This window comes from Corapipo altera, unplaced genomic scaffold (assembly GCF_003945725.1).
Source record: "Corapipo altera isolate COAL_440 unplaced genomic scaffold, ASM394572v1 131387, whole genome shotgun sequence".
In the NCBI taxonomy this organism is placed as follows: Eukaryota; Metazoa; Chordata; class Aves; order Passeriformes; family Pipridae; genus Corapipo; species Corapipo altera.
The window spans coordinates 16272-27298 of NW_020885140.1; the positions used below are offsets into that span (position 1 = coordinate 16272).

An 11027-nucleotide genomic window follows, 5' to 3' on the forward strand; every position below is an offset into this window, starting at 1 on the left:
CATCAAAACTACGAAGAGTACAGGATAAGACAGGACAGTGCTCTACACTAAAGTAATTGTTGAAGCAATTCTACTAAAGCTGAAACAAAAGCAATAATTCTTAATTAGAGATGGATGGAACTCCCCCAGACCAACATTCACAGGGAGATTGCTCTCAACCTCCAGCAGTGACCTTGGGGGGGTCCCCAGCCAAGGCAGGAATTTCCACACAACCCTCAAGAAGGGTTCTGTTGGAAGAAGCTGCCCCTGGGAAAGAGGCCCTTTCTGGTAGAAAGGGATGGACTGACAGTCACTGGACTCCAGGGGTTGCCTCACCATCAGGGGCTTCATTCGGGGTGGAAGCAGCGGCCGAAGCTCTTCCCTCAGTCTGGGCACTGGTAGGGTTTCCCTTACCGGTGGGTCTGTTGGTGTTTGGTCAAGTGTCCGCTCTGGGCGAAGCTCTTCCCACACTCCCCACACTTGTAGGGCCTCTCCCCGGTGTGGATGCGCCGGTGGGTGACGAGGTGGGAGTTCTGGTTGAAGCCCTTCCCGCAGTCGGTGCAGCGGAAGGGCCTCTCATCCGTGTGCGTCCGCTCATGCACGAGGAGATCTGAGGTGGTCTGAAACCTCTTCCCACACTCCCCACACTTGTATGGCCGTTCCTTGGTGTGGATTCGCTGGTGGATGCGGAGGTTGGAGCTGTGCCTGAAGCTCTTCCCACACTCCCCACACTTGTAGGGCCTCTCTCCAGTGTGGATGTGCTGGTGGGTGACAAGGGTGGAGTTCTTCTTGAAGCCCTTCCCGCAGTCAGTGCAGTGGAAGGGCCTCTCATCAGTGTGTGTGTGCTCATGCACGAGGAGATGTGAGCTGATTTTAAACCTCTTCCCACATTCCGAGCACTTGTAGGGCCGTTCCCCAGAGTGGATGCGCTGGTGGGTGTACAGGGTGGAGCTTTGGCTGAAGCTCTTCCCACATTCCCCACACTTATAGGGCCTCTCCCTGTTGTGAATGCGCTGGTGGGTGCGGAGCCCGGAGCTCTGGTTGAAGCTCTTCCCACATTCCCCACACGTGTAGGGCAATTCCCCAGTGTGGATGCGCTCGTGGGTGCGAAGGGTGGAGCTGTGCCTGAAACTCTTCCCACATTCCCCACACGTGTAGGGCCGTTCCTCAGTGTGGATGCGCTGGTGGGTGCAGAGGTGGGAGCTGTTCCCGAAGCTCTTCCCACATTCCCCACACGTATAGGGCCGTTCACCAGTGTGGATGCGACGGTGGGTGTGGAGAGTGGACCTGTCACTGAAGCTCTTCCCACACTCCCCACACGTGTAGGGCCGTTCCCCAGTGTGGATGTGCTGGTGGGTGAGGAGGCTGGAGCTCTGCCTGAAGCTCTTCCCACATTCTAAGCACCGGAAGGGTTTCTCCCTGCTGGGAGGCTGCTCAGGGACCACCAGGCTGGAGCTCCCCCTCAAGCTCTGGCCGCCTTCCCAGCACAGGCTGGGTCTTTCCTCCTCAGAGCACCCTGGGATGGCTTTGGAGCCCCTCCTGTGGGGGGATCTCTGAGCCTCTTCCTCCCCGCTGCCTTCCTGTGCCGTGGAGCCCTTCAAAACGGCCTCTCCCACCAGGGTCTCACGGGGGGATTTGTCCTCCGGGCTCTCCGTCCTCAGCTCGGGGCCTGGGGCAGGAAGCAAGAAGGACAGGGAGGGGATTTGCCTCCGGCCCACAGGGAAGGCCAAGGACATCCCCCCAACTCCGGCCCCGGCAGGACGGCGGCGGCAGCGGGGTTGTCCTGCAGCCGGGGCCATGCTCGGCTGACAGAGCCAGCACAACACCCGCCCAAAGGGCCACTGACTTCCTCCTCACCTGCCTGGGGGGCCCAAGGCATCTTCCTCTTCCTCGCAGCCTCCTCCTCCATCCGCCCAAGCTTTGGGAAGGACAAATCCTGATGGGGGGAAAACAAGGGCTGAGTGCGTTGGCTTGGGAGTTCCTCCTGCCTGAGTCCATCTCTAGAACTCACCTGGCATCATAAAAACCTCCAAAACACCAAGATTCAGCCCAAAAAAACCCAAACCACCAACATTCAGGTAAAAAACCCACAGAAATAGCCCTTAGGTCCTCAAAATGCAAAAAGTTGAAATTCAGCTAAAAATACTCCAGAATATGAAGATTAGCCCAAAAAATCTCTCCCAGAAGTTGTCCCTCTTTCATCTCTCCCAACTGGAGTTCAGAGAGTCTCCCCTGTCTGGGATGCTGGGGATCCCACTTATGGATGCTGGAAGTGTTGCGGTCCCAATGGTCCCTTCTCCTCTGACTCTCGTCTTCGGGGTGCCACGTTCCCAGACATTCCCCCTCTCCAGGTTCTCCACCTTGTTGTCCCAGGGATCCCAAGGGTTCCAGCTGTCCAGGTTTCCCCTTCTCTGCTCCCCCGTTTCAGGTTCCTGGGTCGCTTCTCTTGCCCCTTTCCCATCGTGGCCGCTCCGCTCACCGGACAGCGGCAGGAAGGGCAGGGACAGGAGCAGAGCAGGAACAGGAGCAGCAGGAAAACAAGCGCCTCCCCTCTCATCCCGCGGGTGCCCGGGAAGGGGGAACTCATCCCAAATATCCTGAGGGGAGTGCAGGGGGTCAGGACATACTCGGGCTGCCAGCACAGATTTCCCTGCAAAGTCTGCAGGGAGTCAAGCTCTGCAGAGGAGATTGTGCCACATGGATGGGATTGCAGAGGAGCCCTCAGGTCCCCAGCAGGAATCAGCAACCAGGAATATACACAAAAGGCCCCACCAAAGATTTCGGGGGGAGTGTCCTGTAGGGAGGGGACAGTGTCACCCCACCAGGGCAGGGCTGGCAACTGGGAGGCTGCTCCAGGGCTCTGCAAGAGGCCTCGTGCTCTGCTCAGCCCCAGCACTGGTTGGTACCAACAGCCCCGGCTGCCCCCGGCCCTGGGCAGCTCTGCTGCCACAGGCTGTGCCCTCACCGTGGCCCTGCAATGGCCCTGCCTGTCCCTCACCCGTGGCCCTGCCCGTGGCCCTGTCCCTTGGCTCTCTCTCTGCCAGCTCAGTGTGGGGCACACGGGATGGGGGTCCCTCCCAAGCCCCCCGGGCAGCCGGCGTTGGCTGGGGGGATGTGAGGGCTGGGCCTGCTCAGCACAGCCCCGGCCTCGTGCCCAGCGCCTCTTTCCTGACCCACACAAGAGCTTCCCGGCCCCCCCCAGGGCTCCCCTGCTGCTGCCTCTGCTCCTGGCCCTGCCTTTGCTGCTCCCTTGGCTGGGGCAGCGGCTGCAGGGGGGGATGGCAGCAGCTTCAGCTCCACGGCACTTCCTGGGGGGAGCTCAGCCCGGGGGGGACGGGCAGGGACCTGATGGGGATGGACAGGGGCCCAGCAGGGACAGCCAGGGCCTGCAGGGGAAGGCACAGGGACAACCTGGCCCCCCACACTGACACCGCTGTCTCTGCTCCTCCTTGCAGGCTCCGTGGCCAGGCACAGTTTGTGTTCCTGGGTGCCACCAGCTCAGCACTTGCAGCCGCTCAAATCAGCGCCCGCAGCTCTGCAGCAAAGCCCCAGCTCACCTGGCACACAGGGGATGGACACAGCACCTGCTCGGGGATGGGCAAACACAGCTTCTGTCTCTTCCCCACCACGGGGCTCTCCTTCCTCAGCAGCACCTCTGCCTTGCACTTATTCTCAGCCTCACCTCAGGGACAGCTCTGGCCTCACCTCCGCGCCACTTCTCAGCCTCACCTCAGGGCCTGGGCTCAAGGACAGGAACCTGCAGGGAGGGGACATCATGTGCAAGCTCAGGGCTGCCTGCTTGCACTGGCCTCTGGGCTTCCTTCTCCTTCTACAATCATCCCAGAACTTAGCCTGCTTTTCTAGCAACACACATTTACACACTAACCTTGGAGACAGATATGGACAGACATCTCTGTCACCCTGGGGATAGAGCCTCAAGCATGGGCTGCCATAGGAAAGGCAATCAGAGAATCACAGAATCAGCCACATTGGAAAAGACCTCCAAGATCATGAAGTCCAACCCTTGATCCAACCCCGCTGTGCTTCCCAGACCATGGCACTGAGGCCACATCCACTCTCACCTTCAACACCTCCAGGGACGCTGACTCCACCCCCTCCCTGCCCAGCCCATTCCAAGGCCTCATTACTCTCTCCGCAAAAAATTGCTTCCCAATATCCAACCTAAACCTCCCCTGGCACAGCTCAAGACCCAGCCCTCTTGTCCTACTGCTGCTTCCTGGCACAACAGCCCCACCCCCACCTGGCTCCAACCTCCTGGCAGGGACTTGCAGAGAGTCAGGAGGTCTCCCCTGAGCCTCCTCTTCTCCAGCCTCAACACCCCCAGCTCCCTCAGCCTCTCCTCACCCCACTTGTGCTCCACTCCCTTCCCCAGCCTCGCTGCTCTTCTCTGCACCTGCTCCAGCCCCTCCAGGGCCTTCCTCAACTCAGGGGCCAGAGCTGGACACAGCACTCCAGGGGTGGCCTCAGCAGCGCTCACTCCAGCCCAACAATCACTGCCCTGCTCCTGCTGACACACTCTTCCTCAGACAGGCCATTATCCATTGGCCCTCTTGGCCACCTGGCCACACTCTGCTTCCTCTTCAGCTTCCTGTCCATCCACACTCCCAGCTCCCTTTCTGCCTGCCTGCTCTCCAGACACTCTGGCCCCAGCCCGGGGGGCTGACGGGGCTTCTTGTGGCCAAAGGGCAGGACCCGGCCCTTGGCCTGCTTGAACCTCATCCCCCTGGAATCAGCCCATGGATCCAGCTTGGCCAGGTCCCTCTGCAGAGCCCTCCTGCCTTCAGCACATCAACACACCCCCAGCTTGGTGTCAGCTGCACATTTGCTGATGAAATGCCTGGTTCTGCAGCAGCTGCAGATGCTCAAGGGGCAGCAGGACCAAGTCAGGGGCCTGGGGGGCTTTGGGGTCCAGGAGGTTCCTGGGGGAGCTGGGGAGGGGCTTTGGGGACTGGGGGTACAGACCAGGACAGACCAGCACAGAGCATACAGACCAGTACCTCCTCATTGCTCCCCAGATCTCTCCTGGAGCTGGGCCACGTTGTCCTGGGACACCTGAGGCCCCCCCAGTGCCCTCCCAGTACAGCCCAGTGCCCCCAGTACAGCCCACTGTGTTCCTGTCCCAGGGTGACGGGTGATCCCTCTTGGCGGGGGTTGGAAGGGATTTGAGGGGGGAGCTGGGGAAGATCTGGGGGGATCTGGGGGTGTTGGATGGGAATTTGGGGGTTTTGGGGGGCTTTGGGTGCATTTGGGAGAGTTAAAAGGTCTTGAGGTCATTGGGGGGGTCAAATGGATCTGTAGGGGGAGATGATTAAATGGAAAAGGGGGTTGGGGAACATTTGAGGGGGTTAAATGGGCCTGGGGGGAAGAGGATGGGCAGTACCACCAGCAGGTGAGTCCTGAGACCCCCTGGTGTCCCCAAGACCCTCTTTGTGTCCCCAGTTCCCTCCTTAACTCCCAAGACCTCCCTGGTGTCTCCATTTTCCCCAGGGCCTCCCCATGGCCCCAATTCCCCCCTTGACACCCCCAATTTCACTGTCTGAAACTCCTCCCCACTGTCCCCACTGTCCCCAAACCCCATCTCTTATGTCCCCAACCCTCCATCTCACCCCAGGAGCCCCTCCTGGACCCTCTGAGCACAGAAACGTCCCCCCCACAGTCACAGAAAGGCCAAGGGCATCTGGGGACACGTTCGGGACAGTTGGGGGGCTTTGGGGGGCACTGGGTGATTACTGGGGGATACTGGGACACACTGGGGGGAACCAGGAGGAACTGGGAGGGACTGGGGGGGTTACCGGAGGATTACCAGGACACACGGGGGGACACTGGCAGGTTACTGGGCCATACTGGGGGTTACTGGGTGCTCACTGCAGGATCACTGGGCCATACAGTAGGAGGTCACTGGGACACACTGGCTGGTCACTGAGGGGGTTACTGGGCCGTACTGAGGGCCACTGGGATATACTGGGGGCACTGGGATCCCCTTACCCGGATGTGGTACATAACCCTCCCGCACTTTGGGGGGCACCCCCAGGACCCCTCCCCTGGGGGCTGGGAGATCCCCTGAACCCCACTGCTGGGCTTTAGGGGACCCCCGGGACCCCTTCCATGTGAAGTCTCTGTGCGCTGAGTGTTGGGGGTCTATGGGGTTCGGGAGGGGCATTAAGATCCCCTTTCCTTGGGGTCGGTTCGCCGGGCCGGCCGGAGCGCTGTGGCGGGAGAGGTAATGGCGGACAGCGCAGAGCCTCATGGGAGTTGAAGTTCCCTCATGCCCCCCCCGGGGGCGCGCCGGGGGAGGGGGGGGGGGTTGTGAAAACCCCCCCCCCCCCCCCCCCCCCCCCCGCTGGTTCCAGGCCTGCGCTCTGACCCTCGGGAACCCCCGAACCCCTTGGCTAAACCCTCCCGAGTCTTCCAGCCTTTCCACTTGCATTCGCGCTCCCCGCAGCCCCCGAGGGGATCCCCAGAGCCCCGCTCTCCCGCAGGCCCCGCCAGCTCACACAGTGTAGCGCAACCCTCGCCGTCGCCATGTTCTCCCGGAAGCCAACATGGCGCTCTGCGCGCGCAACGCCGTTACAGGCCCCTGCCACAGCCAATCAGCGCGCGGTCACGACCCCTATCCGCCAAGCGCCACGCCCCCGCTCTGCGCGGGGCACCACGGGAGTTGTAGTCTTGGGGGTCATTGCGGCCATTTGCATTTGACCGGAGTGACAACAGGACGTTTTTGGTTTTTTTGTTTTTCTGCCTACTTTTTTTTTCCTCTGTTTTCTTTCTCTTTTTGTTGCTTTTTTGTTTCTTCTTTCTTTTTTTCCCCTTTCTTCTTTTTTCTTTCCTTTTTTCTTTTATCTTGTTTTTTTTCTTTTATCTTATTTTGTTTTTTCTTTTTTCTTCTTTTCTTATTTTTTCCTGTTTTTTCTTCCTTTTCTTCTCTTTCTTCTCCTTTTTTCTCTTTTTCTTCCTTCTTCTCTTTTTATTTTCTTTTTTTCGTTTTTTTCTTATCTTTTTTTTTACATTGTTTTCTATCAGTTGTATTTTCAAGGAAGATTTAAACACATATCAAAACAATCTCCAGGTACATATCTTACCACAACAGATAATCTGCCATTGTTCCAGGTTCATGAGGATTCCCAAAATCACAAACACTGAGACACCAAGGGTGGAAGCAAAGCAACTTTATCTTGTCCCTTGCCATAGCATTCAATCCACACCGAGCCCTGGATTTCTGGAAAGCCGCTGGGCAGGGGCAGGAGCAGGAGATGGAGCTGGTGCTCAGCGGGAGGGGCAAGCAGGCCGTGCACCTTCCGTTAGAGGCACTTCAATTATCCAGGAGATCCAATGGTTCCAGGGCTGTGTGTCCATTCTTCAGGCATCCAGCCCTGGTGTGGCTTCGGCGCGGCTGCAGGCAAAAGCAGCCCTGTTTCCCAAAAGCGCCATGAGGAAGGACAGGGCGGAAAACCCCTGTAGGAGGTAAATGAGCACCATTAAAAGCAGGAGAGAGACCCCCCACAGAGGGAGATTGCCAGGAGTCAAGGTAGAAGACAGAGCCCTCAGCAGAGGCCCTAAAGCTCCATCAGTGGGTTTATCAATAGGCTGAGCAGCAGAGCAGATACAAACAGCAGGGAATACATCCTCCTTCTCCCTGAAGACGTCCTCCAATAAGTCTAAAAGATGCATTTTCAAGGTGTCCAAATTGAAATAGAATATTGTCCCTTTGTCCCTACATCAGGTTCTGTTACTCTTCATGGCTGCATCAAAGGAAATGTTCATTGCTCATCCCTATTGCTCAGCCATAACCTTCTGTCCTGCTGCATTCAAGATCTGTTGTAAAATCTTCCAGTAAAGCCTGTGCTCTTGGGAAATTCCCTGCCCTGTTGTTCCTACAGGGCTCTGCAGATTTCTGTGCCGGGGGCTCCGCTGTCCCATTCCCACAGGATGAATGCCGGCACTTCCCACCTCTGTTGGTGGCGGGCACTGGGAGAGTGTCCCGGAGAAGAGGTTTCATGTTGGGGCTACCAAAGATGGGCACTGAAGGAAAAAATGAGGCTGCACACACAGAGTTCCATTCTGGGACTTGTCCGCCCATCTTTCTGGCGTCCCCCTTTCATTTGGGTTCCTTTGGAAACAGCGCCTGGAGTTTGTCTTTTAGTCCACTGGAATTCCCAGCATCGCACCAAAGCAGTGCCCTGATCCCACACATTCCCCACTTGTGGGGGGTCCCACTCCCCTCCCACTCGGTTTGGGGTCCCACACCCCTTTTGTCCCCTCTGACCCCCCTTTTCCCACTGACCTCCCCCTTCCCATCCCCCGCTCACCCGAGAGCTCCTCACCCACAGCCAGGGGGGCTCCCAGCACCACCAGTGCCCAGAGAAGTCCCCCAGAAAAGGGGTTGGGTGGGGTCCTGGGTGGACTCTGAATGGGATTAGGGGGTGCTTGGAGGGCCGTGGGGATCCCAGTATGATCCCAGTATGATTGCAGTTTCTCCCTGCATGGTCCCAGTTCCTCCCAGTTGCCTCCAGCACAGACCCTGTTAATCCAAGTATGATCCCAGTCCTCCCCCACCATGGTCCCAGTCAATCCCAGTTACCCCACTGCACATCCAGTCACTCCCAGTTGTCCCCTTTATAGTCCAAGTTGCTCACAGTATGATCCCAGGATGACCCCAGCACAGGCCCACCTGTTCCCAGTATGATCCCAGTTGCCCCAGCGTGGTTCCAGTTGCTCCCCTTCACCCCTACTATGACTCCACTAGCTCCCAGTATGATCCCTGTCACTCCCAGTCTCTCCCAGTATGTCCCAGTTGACCTCAGCATGCTCTCAGTCACTCCCAGTATGCTCCCAGTCAGTCCCAGTATGATCCTAGTCACTCTTGGTCTCTCCCACTATATCCCAGTTGCCCCCAGTGTGGTCCCACTCACTCCTGATTGCTCCCAGTAGCTTCCAGCATGATCCCAGTTGCTCACAGCCACTCCCAGTCACCCCCACTAGGGTCCTAGTTGCTCCCAGTATGATCCCAGTCACCTCCAGAGTGATCCCACTTGTTCCCAGTATATCCCAGTTCACAGACTCACAGAATTAATTAGGTTGGAAAAGACCTCTAAGATCATCAAGTCCAACCTATGACCCAACACCACCGTGTCAACCAGACCATGGCACCAAGTGCCACATCCAGTTGTTTCTTAAACACCTCCAAGGACAGTTGCCCTTCTCTGGACCTGCTGCAGCACCTCAATGTCCTTCCTAAACTGAGGGGTCCAGAACTGGACGCAGAACTTGACCTGTGGCCTCCCCAGTGCTGAGTCCAGGGGGACAGTCACTGCTGTGAGAACGCTTTTGTTCCACGTTTTCACGGCGTTTGTGACAGATCAGATCAAGTGACCTTACAGGGATGGTTCTACCCCTGGCACAGGCGGTGCAAGCCCAGCAGCTGTGACACGGGACGTGCTGAGGGAGAAAAGCAGCTGAAGGAGAAGGCCTCGGCCTTCATCACCCTCACTTAGGGGGGGCCGGGGGTTGCCAGACCCCCCCAAAACACCCCCTGCCTCCCCCCCAAAACCCTCCTGAACCTCCCCCCCAAATCCGACCAAAAGCCATAAGGGAGCTCGGGGGGGGGACGGGAGTGTGTGGAGGGGAATTTTCAGGTGCAAAGGGGGGTGCGAAGTGTTGCATGATGGGAAAAAGGCCTTTCCCCCCCCCCCGTGTCCTCTCCCACCCCTCCAGGGTGGGAGGGGAGTTTTTAGGGAGGTGAGAGGTGGTCGCCACTCCCCCCCCGGGTCTGTGGTGGGTTCATGTTGTAAAGGGGGGGTTGGGGGGGAATTCTGGAGTCTCTCACCCCCCGCACGCCCCCTGCCCCACGTGGGCCCCCCTCTCGTGTCGTGGTTGGTTCTGTGCCGTGGTGTCCGTGCAGTAAATTTGGGGTGTGTCCCCCCCCCGATGGTGTGTGAGACCCCCCCGAAACGGAGATACCCTCCAAAATGGAGGGTTGGGACCCCCAAAATGGGAGGGGGACCCCCCAAAATGGGAGGAGGGACCCAGAAATAGGGGGAGGAAGAAATGAGGGGGGGATAAAGTGAAAGGGGGGACCCCAAAATAGAGTGGAAATCCCCCAAAATGGGGGAGGGCTCTCAAAATGGAGGGGGACCCCAAAATGGGGTGGAAAGCCCCCAAAATGGGGTAAGGGAGACCCAAAATGGGAGGTGGCCCCTGCCCCAAATGGGAAGGGGGACCCAGAAATAGAGGGGAAAAAATGGGGGGAGGAGGGGAATAAAGTGAAGGGGGGGGGCAAAATGGGGTGGAAAGCCCCCTAGATGAGGATTCAAAAATAGGGGGGAACGCCAAAATGAAGAGGGACCTCAAAATGGGGGGGGACCCCAATATGAGGAGGGGGGACCCCAAAATGGGGTGGAAAGCCCCTAAAATGGGGAGGGACACCCAAAATGGGGGGAGACCCCAAAATAAGTGACCCCAAAATGGGGCCTGAGACCCCAAAAATGGGGGAGGAGACCCAAAAATTGGGGGGAGACCCCAAAAATGGGGCCTGAGACCCCAAAATGGGCGGGAGAGACCCCAAACTGGGGGGTAGGGGGGAGAAATGAGGGACGGGGACCCCCCAAACAAAAGGGGAGGGGTCATAAACTGGGGCTGTCACCCCAAAAAGGTGTGAGGGGAGGAGCCCAAAAAAGGGAGACCCTTAAATGGGGGACCCCAAAATAAAAGAGGAGGGGCCAGAGCCCAGACAGGAGGGGACCCCAAAATAAGGGGAGGGACCCCCAAAGTGGGGGGGAAGGGGGTGCCTTTCACCTCATAGAGATCCCTCGGCCCCACAGGGACGGTTCTGGGCCCTATAGGGACCCCTTGGCTCTATAGGGGCAGTCCTGGGCCCTATAGGAACCTTTTGGCCCCATAGGGACCTATAGGGCTCCTGGGCCCAATAGGGATCCATTGGCCTTGCAGAGACAGTCCTGGGGCCCATAGGGACCCCTCAGCCCCATAGGGACAGTCCTGGCCCATTGACCCTTCAGCCCTTCCCAGGATCC

General features: G+C 58.3%; 1 protein-coding gene across 1 annotated transcript; it reads right to left on the reverse strand.

Moving 5' to 3' along the window:
* Positions 1 to 262: 262 nt before the first annotated feature.
* Positions 263 to 3736, reverse strand: LOC113960518 (zinc finger protein 501-like). The gene is made up of 3 exons (XM_027670129.1): positions 3537 to 3736; positions 1837 to 1915; positions 263 to 1648 (listed from the first exon to the last, which is right to left on the reverse strand). Exons 2-3 carry the CDS (start codon positions 1886 to 1888, stop codon positions 390 to 392), a joined length of 1311 nt encoding a protein of 436 aa, XP_027525930.1. The 5' UTR covers positions 1889 to 1915; positions 3537 to 3736; the 3' UTR covers positions 263 to 389.
* Between the last annotated feature and the right edge of the window lie 7291 nt (positions 3737 to 11027).

Excerpts from the sequence above, each read along its gene's own strand:
- LOC113960518 (XM_027670129.1), bottom strand. The coding sequence starts at position 1,888 with ATGGAGGAGGAGGCTGCGAGGAAGAGGAAGATGCCTTGGGCCCCCCAG. Across the intron at positions 1,649-1,836 it reads GCCTTGGGCCCCCCAGGCAG|GCCCCGAGCTGAGGACGGAG; the intron begins GTGAGGAGGAAG and ends TTCCTGCCCCAG.